Consider the following 18,605-nt stretch of genomic DNA (forward strand, 5'->3'; position numbering starts at 1 on the left):
TGCTTTTCGGTCTTTTCCTCTGGGTCGGTTTTCCCAGAGAAGGGTCTGTTGATTCCCTGCCAGTTGCTGGATGGGGAAGGAGACGTTTTTTAAAAACATGGTCACACTACTCCTTAGGTAGTATTTTGGGGAGTGTGGACCTTAGGGCTGCCCTCAGCTGCGCCTGAGAAGACACCAAATCTTCTGCTGCGGTTGGTGAGAGGCTGTTACCTGCCTGGCGATGGAATCCGGCTGGGGTCAAGCTGTCTTTCTGTACATTTTCAGCCAGTCTTTCCTTCATTGTTTTGCCTTCCCATCTCCCGTTGTCAGAGGTACTTGGTCCCTCCAGTTCCAGAGGCTTCCTGGGGTTCTGTGGCTCAAGTCAGCTTCCTTCTCCCTGCGGGCATCAGAGAAAAGAGACCTTTAACTGAAGTCAGTCACCCCAGTCCACGTGCCTTCCATATTCCAAAATGTTGCTCACATCTGTCTCCTGGTGCAGTAACTTCTTCCGCTCTCTTTCCCTTTGAGGATAAATATCGTTTTGGAGAAGCTAATACCAGGAAATCAGGCAGAAAATTCTAGAAAACCTGGTGCATTCATAAAATGGGAGACTCGTCAATACAAAGCAAATGACTGATAGAGCCTCAACAGAGAATGTGTCCCAGATATCGTGCGGAGCCAACAACCAGACACAAAAGTTCAAGGATGGGCAATATCAATGACCTACAGGGATAAAAGTCAGAATAGAAGTTACCGGCGGAAGTGAAGTATTGGACGGGAGGGGACCCAAGAGAGTCTTCAGGGAGCCAGAAATTTCTAGGCCTTGATGTGGGTTGTGACACAGGTGTATACATATGGAAAAATTCATCAAGTCGTACACCTAAGATCTGTGCAGTGTACGCACATCATTTTGTGTGTCTCATGCCGTAGTAAAAGAAGAGAAGGGGAAGGACATTGACATTTATTGAATGCTTGCTGTATGCTAGGCACTGGCTGGATCTGCTTTTCTTTTTATTCGCCTAATGAGCACCTAATAGGTCCTAGGCATTATCTAGGTTCTGAGGGCCGAGCAGTGAACAAAAAAATTAGAGTTCTTGCCTGCATGATGCTCACAGCTGATGGGGGAGACACTATCAAACAGTCCCAGTCATAAAAGTGAAGTGAAAACGGGGCCAAGTAGTGCAGAAGAAGAGGAGTGTCCTAATCTGGGAAGAGAGCCGGGCTTTTCTGAGGAAATGAAATTGAAACAGTGACCTAAAGGATCAGGAAAAAATAACCAGCAGAGAGGGAAGAAGGGCATTTTATGCAAAGGGACAAGCAGGTGAAAAGGCACTGTGGTAGAAAGAGGCACATTAGACAGGACAAAGAACGAGGATGAGAAGGGCACAGCTGGTGCAAGAACGCCGGCCCCAGAACTGCCACCTCACACATGGGGAAACTGAGGTTTGGGGACTTGAGATGGTTGCCCCAGGTCACCCAGCAGGTGCAGCTGGGGTTGGAAGCTAGCTTTGTCTGGTTCCCCCTCTGCGTGCCGGGACAGAGTAGGAATGTGAGTGGGAGAGGCTGGGTTCTGACCTACGGCAGGGTGCCAGCTACCCTCATGCTCCCTGCCTCTCAGCTCCACAGGGCCTGCGGATGGGGGTGGCCATGGGTCAGTGCCCCGAAGAACAGTACTGGGATCCCCTACTGAACATCTGCCTCTCCTGCAAACTCATCTGCAGCCATCAGATTCCACGCACCTGTGCAGCATTCTGCAGTGAGTTCTGGGGCCTGAGCCCCATGGGCTGGATCACCCCTTCCTTCCCTGCAGAGATCCCCCTGGCCCATTGCACTTGGGTGCCTGAGAAGGAGGTGGGGGAAGGAGATGTACACTGTGGCACCCCTTTACCCCTGGGTCTTTCTGCTCTGGCCACACTGGCCTCCTTGCCGTTTCTTGAACATGCTGTGTTTCTTCCTGCCTCAGGGCCTTTGCACATGTTGTATCCTCTGCTTAGAATGCCTTTCCCTGTTATTCTTCCCTCAGCTCCCTCCTATTCAACCAACCTTCAGGTCTCAGGCCAAATGTCAGAGGTCTTATCTGATGGCCTAATATATTAAATCCCCCTTTGTCATTTTCTGTTCTGACTTGCTTTTGAAACTTTTTATTACAGGAACTATCACAGAGGATAGCATAATAAATCCCTATCTACCCATCATGAGCTTTATAGATTCTGCCTTTTTATTCCCCAACCATTTTTCTTTTTTGCTTGTGCATTTTAAAGCAAATCCAAGAGCTCATGTAACTTTACCTGTAAATACTAGATCATGAATCCCCAACACATAAAGGCCTTCAAAATATAACCTTAATATCTCGTCACCCACAGCAATAATTCCTTAGCATCATCTGTACTCAGGCTATATCCAAGTTTTTCTGATTGTCTTGAAAAAGATATTCCGCTTGCTATTCTCTTATTTTCAATGTTTGTTTATATTTGAAAGAGAGAGAGAGTGTGAGCAGGGGAGGGGCAGAGAGAGAGGGAGACACAGAATGTGAAGCAGGCTCCAGGCTCTGAGCTGTCAGCACAGAGCCCGACGTGGGGCTCGAACCCACCAGCTGTGAGATCGTGACCTGAGCGGAAGTCGGACGCTTAATTGACTGAGCCACCCGGGTGCCCGTGTTTGTTATTCTTTTTCATAACTTGTTTTTTTCCTTGATGGAACTTCTCATGATTTGTGTTACGTTCTTTTGTGTGTATTTGTTTCATGTATACCTCAACCATCAGTCCGTGAACTCCTTTTGAGCCTAGCACCGTGACTGAAACATAGTAAGCGATTCATAAATACTGATTGAGTGGAGCTCAGAGAGGCTGAGTTACTTGCCCAAGGTCACACAGCATAATGATGGAAAAGTTAGGATTTGAACCAGGACTCTCTGACTCCAAAGCCATGACTCTAAACTATTCACGGTTGACTCTTCTATCATCAGGAGGTAGAATATTCATTGTGTCATTCCACGAATATTCATGGAACTCTCTAGCCCCCTTGAAAATAGGAAACTGATGTGATCCTTTGAAGGGACTATCATCTGACGGGAGAAATAACTACAATTCGGGGGAGAAGAGTAAAGTACCATAAAACGCTACAGTTGGGAGAGACGCTCCCCCGGCTGATGGGTTGGGGGCCAGGGAAGCATTTTTGGAGTAAGCGCACCGGAGATAGATTATTAAGGGTCTGTAGACGCGGCAGTCAGATGCAGGGGGCAGGGCACTCCAGGAAGGACCAGTATGGGCAAAGGCAGGGAGGTAGAAAACACAATAGGAAATATCAAGGTCATAGGGGAAGTTTATGGGGTTGGGCAGTGAGGGCTGGTGGTCTGGGGAGCTCAGACAGCACCTGCAACAGCCACGCCGGGGGCCCTGAGGAGGGGAAGGGGTCCACACATAAGACCCCGGGAACACCACTGCCCTCATGTCAACTCTGTCTCATGAGTGGCGGAGCCAGTGGTCCTATGTGACTTGGTGGGACCCCGGGGCAGAGACAGGGCAGGGGGAGGTCACCGGTCCCATCTGAATCTTCCCTGAGATCCCAGGTCGACCGTCTTCCTGGTCTTTTCCTTTCTTCGGTCAAGGACATAAGAGCTGGTGTGTTTGTGCTGCAAAGAGGCACCAATGAATATTCTACTTAAACCTCCCATTCACCCAAATTTCTTATCACGCATCGGGCACTGTCCCGGGAACTTCAAATCCTCATAGTGACTCTAAGATGTCAATATTATTATTACCTCTGTCCTAGAAGTGAGGAAACTGAGGCATGGAGAGGCTAAGACCCCACAACCTTCAAAGGTAGGGCTAGGGATGCTCTTAAACCTGTCTGACCTTGAAGTCTGTGTTCTTACCCTCTATCTGGCACTGCCTCTGGAATGTGCCCTTAAAGATCTGTGTGAGTCCCATTTTCACATAAATAGACTCTTATTGTAAGACAAGGGAAACTTGCCCTGTGAAAGTATAGATTGCTGTTAGGCACTCAAAATTGCTCTCTGAGGGGCGCCTGGGTGGCTCAGTAGGTTAAGCATCCGACTTCAGCTCAGGTCATGATCTCATGGTTTGTGAGTTCGAGTCCCGCATCGGGATCTCTGCTGACAGCTCGAGCCTGCCCCAGATCCTCTGTCCCCCCACCCATCTCTTCTCTCTCTCTCTCTCTCTCTCTCTCTCAAAAATAAACATCTTTTAAAAATTCCTCTCTTACAGCAAGTGTGATTAAGCTGTAGTTTGCGTGGCCTCTGCTCCTTGGCACTGACCCCTGTTTAAGCTCTTCGAATTCTCACTCATTACGACAAAAGAAACACTATTAATTTGAGCTTTTCCCTCTCCCTTCCAGCCCCCTCCCTCAACTTGCCAAGGTGGTTTCTGGCCTCCTCCTCCAATCCTTATGTTAATATGAGAGGTTACACCTTTATGAAGTTGGGAAAATGCAAGTACACGACTTATGTGATGATGTAACAACCCAGACTTCAATTTTAAAAGATAACTAGAAAATTCTTATGTTTAGAAGCTAAGAAATGCACTTTTTAAGTTGTTGTGGGTTTTTTTTTTTAAGTTTTATTTATTTACTTTGAGGACAAGAAAGAGCCGGTGCCTGTGTGCGCAAGTAGGGGAGGGGCAGAGAGAGAGAGAGAGAGAGAGAGAGAGAGAATCCCAAGCAGGCTCAGCACTGTCAGCATGGAGGCCATGGTGGGGCTTGAACTCATGAACTGTGAGATCATGACCGGAGCCGAAATCAAGAGTCGGATGCTTAACTGACTGAGCCACCCAGGTGCCCCAGGAAAGGCACTTTTAAATAATCTATAGGTCAAAGAAGAAGTAATAATGAAAAGTAAAAATAGGGTAAAGTAAATATAGGAAAAATACTACGGATCAAAAGTATATATTGTAGCTAAGACAGTATTTATTGGACAATGTATAGCCTTCCACTCACGTATTGGGAAAGGCCTTGCATCACTCTGGAATTTCTTCCGGGGAATTGCATTGTGATTTTTATGTTTAATGTTTATTTATATTTTTAATTTTTTTAATGTTTATTTATTTTTCAGAGACAGAGAGACAGAGTGTGAGTGGGGGAGGGGCAGAGAGAGAGGGAGACCCAGAATCCAAAGCAGGCTCCAGGCTCCAAGCTGTCAGCGCAGAGCCCGACGTGGGGCTCGAACTCACAAACCGCAAGATCGTGACCCGAGCTGAAGTTGGACATTTAACCAACTGAGCTGCCCAGGCATCCCAATGTTTATTTATTTTTGAGACAGAGAGAGAGAGAGAGACAGAGTGTGAGAGGGGCAGAGAGAGAGGGAGACACAGAATCGGAAGCAGGCTCCAGGCTCCAGCTGCCGGCACAGAGCCCGACGTGGGGCTCGAACTCGCAAACCGCAAGATCGTGACCCGAGCTGAAGTTGGACATTTAACCAACTGAGCTGCCCAGGCATCCCAATGTTTATTTATTTTTGAGACAGAGAGAGAGAGAGACAGAGTGTGAGAGGGGCAGAGAGAGAGGGAGACACAGAATCGGAAGCAGGCTCCAGGCTCCGAGCTGTCAGCTGTCAGCACAGAGCCCGACGCGGGGCTCGAACCCACAAACCGTGAGATCATGACCTGAGCCGAGGTAGGACGCTCAACTGACTGAGCCACCCAGGCGCCCTGTGATTTTTTTTTAAACTGTGAAGCCCTTGGAGGCCAGATTCACGGGTCCCGCAGGTCCCTGTCTCCCAGTAGCACTGCTCGTTTCTGTCCCCCAGAGTCACTCAGCTGCCACAAGGAGCAAGGCAGGTACTACGACCAGCTCCTGAGGGACTGCATCAGCTGCGCCTCCATCTGCGGACGTCACCCCAAGCAATGCACGTACTTCTGTGAGAACAAGTTCAGGAGCCACGCGAACCTCCCGCCAGAGCTCAGGAGACAGCGGGCCGGGGAAGCTGCAACCAGGCCAGACAACTTGGGAAGGTACCAGGGAACAGAGCACAGAGGCTCCGAGCCAGTTCCAGGTAAGCCCCCTGAGGCCGGCCTGCACGGTGCCTGAGGGTCAGAGCAGGAAGCAGGGCCCGTGCCAAGCCTCCACAAGGAGGGTCTGCAAAGCAGGAAGCGCAGAGTCAGGGCAAATGGCCAGAAGGCAGGGGAGGGTCATCACAGGATAGAAAAAATTTTAGGCAAAAGATCTAGAAGTCTGTGGGCCAGAAGAAAGCGGGTGGGGGGGGGGCGGGGGGGGGGGCCAGGAAAGACCTGGTCATTGAGAGTCTTATAACGGAGGCTAAATGAGTTCTTAAAACATGGGCAGCAGCTAACCAGCAGAGCTGACCTTGTGAGCAAGGTCTCTGATTCCAGTTAGACACAATGGGCACTTCCTAAGAATGAGAGGGACCGAAATATCACAACACAACTTATGCTGGGGGTTGGCCACTTGGGATATGGTGAGAAGGGTCCCTTGAACCGGACATCTACCGCGTGCCAAGCATCGAAAGTGTTTAATGATCCTCCCAGAAAACACCTCTTGGCTTACCCACCCTGCTCGTGGTGTCGGAAAGAATGGGAGGGGGGTGCCACGTGGATCCATAAACACTTGAGATAGTTACGCTGCTCTTGGCCTGTCAGGGGAGAGACAATAGTCCTGAAGGCCCCTGGGGCCCCGATTGGTTTCTTTTCTGTGCTGTGACTTTCCTCACAATGACATCATTTCTGTGATGCCAGAGCTTAGTGCCAAGACACCAAAGGACAGGTGTCGTGCACCCGGATAATGGAGGTTGCCCAGCTCCATGTTCTACTCGGTTAGACTGTTGTCTTTTACTCTTTTCTGTTCTCCTGTCAGTGAGCTGTTGCTGTGTAACAAGCAGTCCCAAAACTCAGTGCCTTATTATTCTTCTGTATCTGGATTTTGGCTGGGGTCAGCTGTGTTCAGCTGGCTCAGCTAGACGTGGGTCTGCTCCATGGAACTCTCTTCCTATTCCTGGGGCCAGCAGGCTGGCAAGGCGTGTCCTTCTCGTGATGACGGCAGGAGTGCAAGAGGTAGAAATACACCAGGCTTCCAGCTGCCCAGGCTGGGGACACGCATTGTATCATCACTGCTACCTTCTATCACTCAAGTTGCAAAGCCGGTCAGATTCAAGGATGGGGAAAGAGATGCCACCTTTTGGTGGGACGAGAGACCAAGAATTTGCAGCCACGGTGAGGTTGTGGCTGATTTTAATCTAGCACAGCATCCTTCTCATGAGAGCTGCAGATCCGCATGCAGAGGACGTGGATACAGAGGGAGCGGTGTACGGGGCCATGAAGTGGGGCTGGGGGGGGCACCCCCGTTCCTCCGGTGTCTGTCTGTGACCTGTGTGTCTAGCCTGCCGTTGGCGGTGTATTTGGATTCTTCCAGCCAGACCCAGAACTTTCCCACCTCTGATGCACTAGAGTCCCCTTCAGATCAATCCCACCCATTTTACGGATCAAGAAATGGAGTCTCAGAGTTTAGGGTTACTTGCTGCGAGTTGTGCGATGAGTTCATGAGCAAAGCTGAGCTGAGATCGAGGCCAAGTCTGGGGGTCCCAAAGCGTATCCCCTCTGCTGGAGCCAAACTGCCAGAGCGGCATGCACGGGGTTATCACTTCCTGAGGGTAACCCGTTGTCCGTGGGACACGATTAGCTATTCCTGTCTGTGATGACCCATCGCAAGCCCCATCCCTACAGGGCACCGGGTAGAATCTGGGAGCCTCATCTGGGCTCCAGGAATAGATCCCCCAGGATGTGTGGATGGGGGTGTGTAAGGACATGGTGGGGGGGGGGGGCGAGTCATACCTGACCCTGCAGCATTAGCGGCCCCATAGCATACCACAGCCAGGGGACACCACGCGCCCTCCCAGGGACTCAGGGAGTTAAAGACCATCTTGTTGTGCCCTGCCCCAGGCCCGAGTCTCTCCAGAGGCCTGGGGTTTAGGTCCCTTCTGCTCTGTCCTCTGACACCTGGGTGTGCTGGTGGGGCAGGAGCTGGGCTTGGCATGGATTGTAAACCCGGGAGGACCAGGTGTGGACCTGTTCGAGGGCGTGGACTACAGCATGTCACGTGACCAAGCTTGCCTCTGGCTGCAGCCAGTGGTGGAGCTGATGTGATCCCGTCCCCTGTGGGCTCCACAAATCCGGCCACCCACCCCACTCACTCCCACCCCCGCCAGGCCCCACCTCAACCCTACTCGGGGTCTCTCACGGGTCCCTCCCAGGTTGTCATTCCTTCCTTCATGTGACATGAGGTGTCCCGAGCACGACAAATCCTGTCCCCGGCCCCACAGAAGTCACAATCTGACGGGAGAGTCAGACATAGACAAGACTCACGCAAATGGTAAATTAATCGCGGTGCGTGGTGGCAACGTAACCCGGCCAGGGGTGCGATGGGGGGCAAGGCAGCCTTCTCTGGGGGGAGGGGGCTTGGGGCAGACTGGAGTGATGGGGGGTGGGGCTGCGGAGCCAGACCCTGGTTCCATCCTTCGCTGTGTGACCGTGAGCAAGTTCCTTCACCTCTCTGAGACTTGGTTCTGTGAGAATGGGGCCACACACCTTCGTGGGGCTGTTGTGCAGAGTACAGGAGAACGCTCACTGGGGTCAGTGAGTGCCCGCCGTGCGTACATAACCGCTCGTTTAAAAAGAAAAGGTGGGCTTAAGAGACAAGGTGGAGGAAGTCTGCTCCAGGCAGGGGAAACAGCACGTGCAAGTGTTGTGAGGAGTAAAGTGGCTGTGACATGAGGGGCTGAGAGGAGCTTTGGGCCAGAGGGGGAGCCCGAGGAGGGGCGGAGGGCTGAAGCCGGGACAGCAGAGCACGCTAGGGGGCGGACAGGGCCCGGAGAGGGATCAGGGCCCATGACAGAGGGCCCTATCTGCCAGGCTGGGGAGACTGACGTGCTCCTGGGGGCAGGGAAGTCGTGGGAGAGGTGGGGACTGGATGGCGGGGAGCCTTGAAGGGTAGACGCTGGCAAAGGCAGCAGGGGCCGTGAGAGCCTCTTCCTAGCAACAACGAAGGCCACAGATGACAAGGACTTGGATGGTCCTTGAGAGGCGGCACATCGGCACGGGATCAGTGGGACGGAAGGGCCCTCACGTCTGAGTGGCCGTGGAGGCCTAGAGCACAGCAGGGCCACTCAGCCTCTGGGATGACCGGGCACCAGGGGACCCCTTCTGGGAATAACTTAAAAGTGCATCAAACAGGGGCATCTGGGTGCCTCAGTCGGCTAAGCATCTGACTCTTGATTTCAGCTCACTCAGGTCATGATCTCCCAGTTCACGAGATCGAGCCCCACATCAGACTCTGCACTGACAGCATGGAGCCTACTTGAGATTCTCTATCTCTGCCCCTTCCCTACTCATGCGCAAGCTCTCTCTCTCTCTCCCTCTCTGCCCCTCCCCTACTCATGTGCATGCTCGCTCTCTCTCTCCCTCTCTCTCAAAATAAAAAAAATAAACCTTTTTTAAAAAGTGTAGGGGCACCTGAGAGGCTTAGTCAGTTAAGCCCCCAATTTCAGCTCAAGTCATGATCTCACAGTTTGTGGGTTTGAGCCCCGCGTTCAGCTCTGTGCTGACAGCTCAGAGCCTGGAGCCTATTTCAGATTCTGTGTCTCCCTCTCTCTCTGCCCCTCTCCCGCTTGCTCTCTCTCTCTTTCTGTCTCAAAAATAAAAATTTTAAAAAAGTGCATCAAACAAAGCACATAGGGCTACAAAGAAACCAATGACGTTGAGATACTATCAATATAGTATCTCAAAATATTAAATCAAATTAAACATTAAATCAGAGTATTACCAAAGTATGGCACAAATTGCAACCTCAGAATGAATCTGCGTGCTTCTCTATCAATGCATTAAATGGCGAGACGGGGCGGTGGGCTGGATGACGACAGGTGATTTCAAACTGCTAGGAAGCAGACAACATCGCAGGCTGCCCGGACCCACTGAGGCAGGATACGGAGACACCTGGGCCTCTGCTAGTGACAGAGCCACAGTCCGCTGCTTGTACAACTCGGGGCCAGCCTCTACAGAGGGTGGAAGCGAAAGCCACATCTCAGTTGGCCATCAGTGAAACAAAAGATGCGTCTTTCTCATCTGAGCCTGCGGAGCCCCCAGACCCCATCCCTGGGTCCCCTGGTCCCCACGTTGGGAGCTCTGGGTGGTGTTGGGAGCAGGGCTCCCAGCGAGCCTGCTGGCACCTGGATTCCAGCCCATACTCTGGGTGAGCCAGGGAAGCTTCTGGACGGCTTGTGCCTGACTGTCCCCACCTGTAGTGATCATGACAGCACACAGGGCTCTCGTGAGGCCTAACTGCCTCTGAGACTTGGGGGCACGGGGCCGCGCCTGGCACTTCGGGGACGTCGTTGGGTGGGACGAGCAGAATGTGGGTCCTATCCCGGGCTGGCGATGTCAGCGTCCTGCGGCTGCCGAAGCACCATGCCACAAACGGCGGGGCTTAACGCAGATGTCCTTCTGGCCGTTCTGGAGGCTGGAGGGCTGAGATCGAGGTCTCTGCAGCTGTGCTTCCTCCGACGGCTCTGGGGGAGGATCTTTCCTCGCCCCGTCCAGCTGCTGGTGGCCCCAGGCCTTGGCGTGTGGTGGCCCCCATCTTCCTGTGGCTCCACTCTGTGTCTTCTCTCTTTCTAAGGACACTTGTCATTGAATTTAGGGCCCAGCCTGATCCACACTCTCTCTTCTTGAGATCCTTAACTTACTTACACTCACAAAGGCTCTTTTTTTTCCGAATAAGGTCACAGTTGCAGGTTACGAGGGGGCATCTCTTTGAGGGGATGGAACCAGGGTCGGCGGGGAGGAAACCAGAGGGACCCCAGAGCTCTGAGTTGGGTCCCCCATGGGCAGGTGATGCCAGCCTTGAAGGCAGCCAGGACTCCTCACATGGGTCCAGAGCTCTGGGGAGCATCTCACTGGAGAACTTGGATTTCATGGGCCTGTAGGGTGGCAGTTTTGGTCCCAAGAATGAAAAAGATTCCCTGGGGACCCAGGAGGTGCGAGGAGAAAAGGGCTGAGAAGGAAGCCTTCATGAGAGAGGGGTCTGCCTCTGAGGGGTCAGTAGAATCTCCCCCAGACACACTGCAAAGGAGCAGTTGGGGAGGTCAGAGCAGAGCCCAGAGGACCGTACGTCCACAAAGGCAAACAAGGAGGAAGGTTCTGGAAGGAGTAGGTCACACCGCAGAAAAGTTTGCAAATGTCCACCAGTTCTGGCCACAGTGAGGTCAGAGGACCCTCTGAAGGGCCATTTTCAGGCGTCCCTGGGTGGAAGTGGTCCTGACCTGAGGAAATGGTGGGGGACGAGGCAGGGAGCCCCTCTCTTACCGTCCATGAGGCCTCTTCCTCTCCCTTTCCATGCTCAGTCCGATCCCTTATCAGGCCTTCAACATCCCCCATCAGTCCGTTTCAACCTCATTCCACCAGATGGGAATGCGCAGGGGCAGGGTGGGGGACACAGGGGCACAGACTGCCCGCCAGGGCCCCGCGTGTTCACTGAGCAGCTTAGGAAGCCAGGCCTGGAGCTCACAGCCCCACCGTGACGATCACAGGCGGGGGCGCCGAGGCTGGAGGAGGTGAGGGCGCGTGGGAGCCGGGCGTCCGCAGCGTCCAGGGTGGGGGGCAGCGCCGAGCTGTGGGGCACACGCACCCCAGGGAGAAAAGGCCCAAGGCGATCAGAGCTGGAGCGCTGGCTCGGCCAACGGGAAGCACGACAGACCTTTAAGGAAAAGAGACACAGGGACTCATGCATTTGCCGGTCACGTGTGCAGGGTGGGGAACAGCCGTTTTCTCACTGGGGGTCACAGCCATAGAAGGATTTGGGGGTCGGGGGGGACACCACTTTTGTCCCAGGAATCGCTCAGGGTTTCCTTTGGTTTGGGAACTACAGCTCCACAGGGTGGCCCTGGGGTTTGGTCTTATGCTTGGCTTTTCGTTTGTTCCCTCAGGGGACGCAGTGCAGCCCCACCCCACCGTGACAGGCCCCACATGCCCCTCTCCCCAGGGCAGAAGCTGAGGTCCTCACTAAAACCCTCTTGATAAAACACAGGGGCAGAAGCCAGAGTAGGGAGCGTGGACCAGTGACCTAGACGTGAAGGCACGGAGAGGACCGTGGGGAAATTGGGCAGTAGCGGGAGGGAGAGCCCGGGGGGCAGGAGGCTTCCTTCGTCAGTTGGAGCAGGTTGAGCAAGTGGAAAGGCCGATGGGCCTGATCCAGGGCTGGGGAGAGGGGCTGCACAGGAGCAGTGGCCAAGTCTGTGTAGGAGCCCTTCCCCCAGCAGGATGGAGGGTCACTCTCAGAGGAGGTGGCCCCAGAAAGAATGGGGACTCGGGGATCCCAGGCCCTGATGAGGGGGTTTGAGGAATGGGGGGGATGTGGTATTCTGGAAACAGAGCCCCCCATCCTTTCCCAAATTGTCTCCCAAAATGGCAGCCGTGTGTGTGTGTGTGTGTGTGTCTCTCTCTCTCTCTCTCTCACACACACACACGCACACACACACTCACACACACACACAATAGGGGGGCCTTCCACGGGCATTTGCAGGCCCCCCAATAGCCTAATAGTGAGGCTCACACTCACTGCAGGAAACCCCTTCTCAAGGCAAACTTTGGACCAAGTGTCACCGGCATGTGCAGAGGGAAGGAGGGACAAACGGAGCGTCCGGGATGCTGAGCTGGCCATCTGCACGGCCCCAGCCCACAAGGTGCGCCCAGAGTCTTCCCAGAGGGAGGAGGGGCAGAAATCCCCATGTGTCTGGTGTCCTGCAATTGCCACCCCAAACCCACTCCTCCCCTATGGACAAACTGCCCTGCCAGCTGAGCTGTGGCAGCGTGGGGACACCTGGTGACTTTTGCTGGGCCGGTCCTCCCAGGCCCAGCTGCCTCGTATGTATTTACTTGTATTACATCATGGATGCCAAACAATGCTGATCGGTATATCATTCCCCATTTTACAGATGAGGAAACCGAGGCCTGAGGAAGCAGAGTAAAATGTCCAAAGCCACGTTCGCCTCAAGCAGTTGTGGCTGCAGGGCCCAGGCTTAAAATCATGCCTTCCTGCCCTCAGCTACATCCAGCTGAGGCAGTGGCGTCTGGATTCTTGCACAGCCCTTGCCAGGGCCACAAGGCCCCTTTGCTCTACCTCTAAGTGACAAGTTGTCATGTTAAGGTCCCTTAACTCTGTCCCTAACAGACAAGTTATAATGTTGACCGGCTGGCCAGCCTCAACCTGAGCTGGGGACAGCAGCAGTCTGGGGGCAATTCTATTTTTAGATAAGACAGGGCTTTGAAGACAGTAAAACGAAACAAAACAAAAGCAAAACCCAGCTTGCAAATAAACTGTCCTTGGGCTAGGGCCAGCCTAGCTCCCAAGCAGCCAGAAGCTTTGAGTGGTGCCTCCTGGTGGCGGTTTCTGGGAACTGCACCTCCAGGGCCTGTATCCCCAGGGCTCGATTTTCAGACAAGGACAGAGAATGCATCCCTTTTTCTCACAAAAACTTTTGATTGTGTCCCTTTGCTGCCTTTTGGGGGGGGGGGGGCAGACAGGGAAGCACGGGGCAAGTCCTCTCTGTCTTGCAGGGTCCCGGTCACTGAGGGCCGACAGAAGGCCACTTCTGAGGTCGCGGACCCAAGTGATCTTGGAGACTGAACAAAGAGCAGAGAAGGGCACACTCCCCACCTCCAGCCCCCAGGAGAGTCTGGGCGCTCACCGCTGCCAGACCCAGTGCAGGGCCCACTCGGGTGGCGCACGAAGCAGCGGGGACAGCTTTCCCGTTAGCGGCCCCGCCAGCTGCTGGAACTCTATGACTTCCCTGTCCTCCTGGTGCGCCTTGTACACGGTTCTTTGGACACGCGGACCGCTGGAGCAGCTTCAAGCTGTTTTGCGTTTTGAATAGACGACACACACAAATCACCTGAGAGAAAAGGAAGAAGGTGTGGGGGGAAGTCTTCAAGCTGTGGGGAGAGACACAGAGAGAGAGAGACAGAGCACGAGCAGGCGAGGGGCAGAGGGAGAGGGAGACACAGAATCCGAAGCAGGCTCCAGGCTCCCAGCTCTCAGCACAGAGCCAGACGCGGGCCTTGAACTTACCAACCGCGAGACCATGACCTGAGCTGAAGTGGGACACTTAACCGACTGAGCCACCCAGGCGCCCCGGGGACATCTGTACTTTTAACCTGCCCTCCTCGTCCTGGTCCAGGAACTCGGCAGAGCATGTACTAGGGGCAATCACCAGGCAGGAACTAGGTCCACTGGCCGCAGGGAACAGCAGATCACTGGTCTGGGCAGAGGGGCAAGGAGCAGCTGGGACCAGTCCCTCAGGAGCACTGTCACCGTTTGGTTGTTTACTGCAGCACCCAAAAGCCACTGAAAACTTAGTGGCCTCCAAAGAACCGCTTTGTTATCTTGTGTGGTTCCGTGGGTTACTGGGCTCAGCTGGGCAGGTCTGGTGTCTGCTTGGGGTCTCCTTGTAGCCACAGGCAGGTGGCGCTGGGCTCTGAATCTGGGACGGCCGGGCCTCGCTCCTCCCCGTGGTCCCCTCTTCCCGTGACTTCTCCAAGGGGCGCCTCCACGTGGCCCCTCCAGCTGACCTTCTCGAGGGGTGGCTCAGCGCTCCCAAGAGAGCAGAAGCAGGGGCTGCGGGCCTTCGGAGGGCGCAGAGCGGGGCTGGCGCCGATGGCCTCTGCCGTCTGAGGTTTCAGGGAGGCCCAGCCCGGCCCTGATTTGAAGGGCAGGCTGTGGGGAGGTGGTTCTCTGGGGACCATCTGTGTGCACTTGCTGCCAGGTCTGGGTGTTAGAATTTGTGCTAAGAACATCTGAAATACGCAGATGTTTGGACTCCCTCCTTGAACCTACACGGCGGTGCATCTGTGCTTAGCAATCTGGTAGCCGGGCACCCGTCCCTGATGCGGAGGCTGCCGGCCTCTCCCCTGCTAAGCCAGCTGTACGAGGTCATCTTACTCCAGAGGCGAGCAGGAGCAGGTAGGCAGGCGGAAAGACCTGGGGGTTGGGACGTGTGGATGGCCGGCCTGCTCTGCCCGAGGCCCTGTGACCTCCCTTGGTTCCTCTTTCCTCTTCGGGCCTCAGTCTCCAGATCTGTAGCACTGGCACACGGTGAGCCGCACTGGGGGTTCTCTGCATCCCCCTCCTCCGTGGCTTCTCTGAGCTCTGGGCAGGGGACAGAAGGCCAGCACCGTCCACCCAGAGCTCCCATTCTCCCTCTGTAAATGTCAGGTGGCACCTGCCAGCTGTTACTGTATAAAAATCGTGACTCTGAGGAGGGTGTGCAAGGAAGAGGGCAGTGCCCTTCCCGCTGCCTGTGTGTGGCCAGCCCGGAGCACTGGCCTGGAGCCCGTCAGACCCGCCCCCAGTAGCAGCTGCGACTGTGGACGGTATGACTTTGAATCCCAGTTTTGTCACCTGCACAGTGGGGTGTAAAACGGTGCAGTCACGGTGGAAAACATCCGGTTTTTCCTCAAAAAGTTAAACGTAGAGTTACCCTCTGGCCCAGAAATTCCACCCCTAGGTGTATACACCCCAGAAAACTGAAAACGTGCGTCCAGACGCACCCTTGGGCACAAATGTTCACGGCAGCATTATTCGCAACAGCAAAAGGTGATAACGACCCAAAGGCCCATCGGCAGCTGGACGGATAAACAAACTGAGGGGTGATGGTACAATGGAACATTATTCAGCCACAGAAGGGAGGGAAGTCCCAACACACACGACAATGACGATCGGCCTTGAAAACACACTCAGCGAGAGAAGCCAGACACAACGGGCCACACATTGTGCGATTCCATTCGTGTGAAGTGTCCAGAATAGACACATCCGCAGAGTCGGAGTGTAGCTTCGTGGTGCCAGGGGCTGGGGCAAGGGAGATGGGGGGTGACTGCTAGGGAGTACGCGGGTGACAGAAATGTCTTCAGATCAGACAGTGGTGATGGTTGCACGACCTTGTGAATATACTAAAACCCACAGTTGCCCGCTTTAGAATGGTGAATTTGATGGCATATGAGTTATATCTCAATATCCAAAGGTGGGGTGATCAGTCCTCGTTCAGATTACAGAGACACTGCCCGAAGCACCTGCATATGGTAAGGGCTCGGTGGGGGGCCCACACCATGCGTCTATTACACACACACATACTGACTCTGGCTCATCTGTCCTTTTCTACCTGGGGCCTACGGAGCACCCCAATTCCAGGAGCCAGGAGAAATTTCAAGGGGAGAGCTTTGGCTCAGGGCTGCCTTCCTCTGGCACCCAAACCAGAGGCTCAAGGCCCTGGGAAGAAAAGTGACCACCCCAGCTCCCCAGGACTCTCCTGGTTTGCCAGCCCAGATTCATCAGCAACTGCGCCCGGCTCACTCTCAAAGTATGCTTCCCCAGGACGGCCCCCTCTTGCAGGAGGGCCCAGGTCGAGACAGAGACATCTTCCCGGGACTATAGTCTGTCCATTTTTCCATCCACCGCTGGTAGTGTCCCGATCTACATCCTGTAGCAAGAGCAGACGTAAAAAGGGTGAGCTCCAAAGGTATCCAGCTCTGAGGTCTTGGAAGAAGTTGCCACCAGCCTGGGGTGGAGGGGGGCTGATTTCTTCCGCAGTCCAGAAAAGGGTCCACACGAGCCAAGCTTCAGGGTGAGGAAGGGAACCAGCTTCTCCAGGAGCCAGACAGGTCAAGGGCCGGGGGCCGGGGGCTCGGCCCTCCAAGGGGGCACGGGGATGGCCACGTGGCTTGCTTGGGTCTAATGAGGGAAAAGAAAGATGGTAGGACAAGAGGGATGCTAGCCCGAGGAGGGGACACTTCAGGGAAGGGCCCTGGGCGGTGAAGGGCCCCTCCTGATCTCGGGGCCTCATGGCTGTCTTGCAACCCCCCCGGCCCCAGGGCTGAAGCTGAGCGCTGACCAGCTGGCCCTGGTCTACAGCACACTGGGGCTCTGCCTCTGTGCCATCATCTGCTGCTTCCTCCTGGCTGTGGCCTGCTTCCTCAAGAGGAGAGGGGACCAGTTCTGCCAGCCCTCACCGGCACCGTGTCAGACCCAGGCCAAGTCCTCCAAGGGTGAGTGTGAAACGGGCACTTGCACCGCATGTGGGGCCAGCTGCGGGAGGTCCCTCTGTCCCCGCACTGGCCCTGCTTCCGAATGGGAAGCATCTTTTGGGTCTTGGTGAAATCAGGTTCCACATGAAGACAACAGATGGGGCACCCGAGGAAGGGTGGGGGTCCGGCGATGGCCATCGGGTTGGCAGGTGCGCTCCCAGAGGGGTTCCTACACAGCCTTCCCCAAGCAGAAGGGGAGCTGGTGCCGGGAGAGGGGGGCTGCCTGTGTGGCGGGGACGGGAGAACCCGACCGCCCGGCCGCGTGTCCCCTCCATGCAGGGCGGTAGAGAAGGGGTCAGGGCCAAGGCCAACGCCATCGCCCTCTCACCTTCCGTCAGATCACTGGATGGAAGCTGGAAGCGCGGAGGGCGCGTTGCCAGAGCCGGTGGAGACGTGCAGCTTCTGCTTCCCGGAGCGCAGGCAGCCCACCCAGGAGAGCGCGGGCGGGCCCGGGACCCCCGGCGCCGCGCGCTCTGGGAGGTGGGGGCGCCTCGGCCGGACCACGATCGGACAGCCGTGCGCGCGCGCCCCGGGAGGCGGCCTTGAGGTCCTGTGCGCTCCTGCGGAGGAGGGAGGCCCGACCTCGTGAAATGGGGGCAGGGTGAGACCGGGAGAGAGATGGGGGTAGGGGAGAGAGGCGGAGGAGGGGGGAGACAGGTGGAGGAAGGGGGAGAGAGGTGAAGGCACGGGGAGGGAGGTGGAGGAGGGGGGAGAGGTGGGGAGGAGAGAAGACAAAGGGGGAGAAAAGAGCTGGAGGGAGGGAGGTGCGAGGGAGGGAGGCTTGTCACCAACTTTATCCACGTCTCCACTGTAGGTCGCCATCACCTAAACACCTGCAGTGAAGTCATACCTACCTGCTGGCCACAACCCCCAGGAGCCCTTCTTTAGAAATAAAACCTTCCCCAGCTGCCCGCTCCTCCCTTTCTCTGGTTTTCGTCGTGTCTCCCCCGTGATGACTCTGGACGTCCCACCCTTCCCGCTGCCACCACAAGGGGTCCGCCTGGTTTCTGAGGACCTGCAAGCTGATGGTCCCACCAGGCTCTCCACCGAGCTCGTTGACCTGTGCTGGGTGGGAAGCGGGGGGTACACGCTGAACTGTGTTGTGCCTTGTCGTTCAAGAGGGCAAGCCAGAGAGAGGGGAACGCTAAATGGCCTGAAGGAGGCGTGCCTCCCACCAGAGGCCTGGGCTCTTTACATTTGTTTTATTAAACAAATTCCCCACCACCGTGCCTCCTTAGGCACAGTAAAGCACAGTGCAGTGTGTGTTTGTGTGTGTGTGTGTGTGTGTGTGTGTGTGTGTGTGTGGTGGGGAAGGCACAGGCTGAGCCCAGTGCCGAGCTGCTCTGAAAGCCCCAAGCTAATTGCCCGGACGTCAGCAGGAGCGTTCTCGTTGGCACCCACCTTTGGCCCCATCTGGCCACCAAGCTGCACTGTTCGTGGCTTAATATTCTTCTTTGAATCAACTCACCTTTTCTTCTACACCGACTCTGACCTCACGCTGCATTTCCTGCATTCTGACTGATAATAAGCAAT

The 18,605-nt window shown here is 55.1% G+C and overlaps 1 protein-coding gene across 2 annotated transcripts in view; it reads left to right on the forward strand.

The window, feature by feature from the left end:
* Positions 1-18,143, forward strand: part of TNFRSF13B (TNF receptor superfamily member 13B) — a 36,428-nt gene extending 18,285 nt beyond the window's left edge. The window contains exons 1-6 of one of the 2 annotated variants that reach the window (XM_053212082.1): positions 658-1,422; positions 1,598-1,735; positions 5,741-5,986; positions 16,860-17,033; positions 17,411-17,673; positions 17,887-18,143. In XM_053212082.1, the coding sequence (XP_053068057.1) occupies positions 1,615-1,735; positions 5,741-5,986; positions 16,860-17,033; positions 17,411-17,661 (792 nt within the window). In that variant the 5' untranslated portion in view covers positions 658-1,422; positions 1,598-1,614 and the 3' untranslated portion in view covers positions 17,662-17,673; positions 17,887-18,143. Of the gene's footprint in view, positions 1-657; positions 1,423-1,597; positions 1,736-5,740; positions 5,987-16,859; positions 17,034-17,410; positions 17,674-17,886 lie in introns of those variants that run through there. The other variant, XM_027047540.2, reaches the window with a different exon arrangement.
* The last annotated feature ends 462 nt before the right edge of the window (positions 18,144-18,605 follow it).

Source organism: Acinonyx jubatus, chromosome E1 (genome assembly GCF_027475565.1).
Source record: "Acinonyx jubatus isolate Ajub_Pintada_27869175 chromosome E1, VMU_Ajub_asm_v1.0, whole genome shotgun sequence".
NCBI classification, from domain to species: domain Eukaryota; kingdom Metazoa; phylum Chordata; class Mammalia; order Carnivora; family Felidae; genus Acinonyx; species Acinonyx jubatus.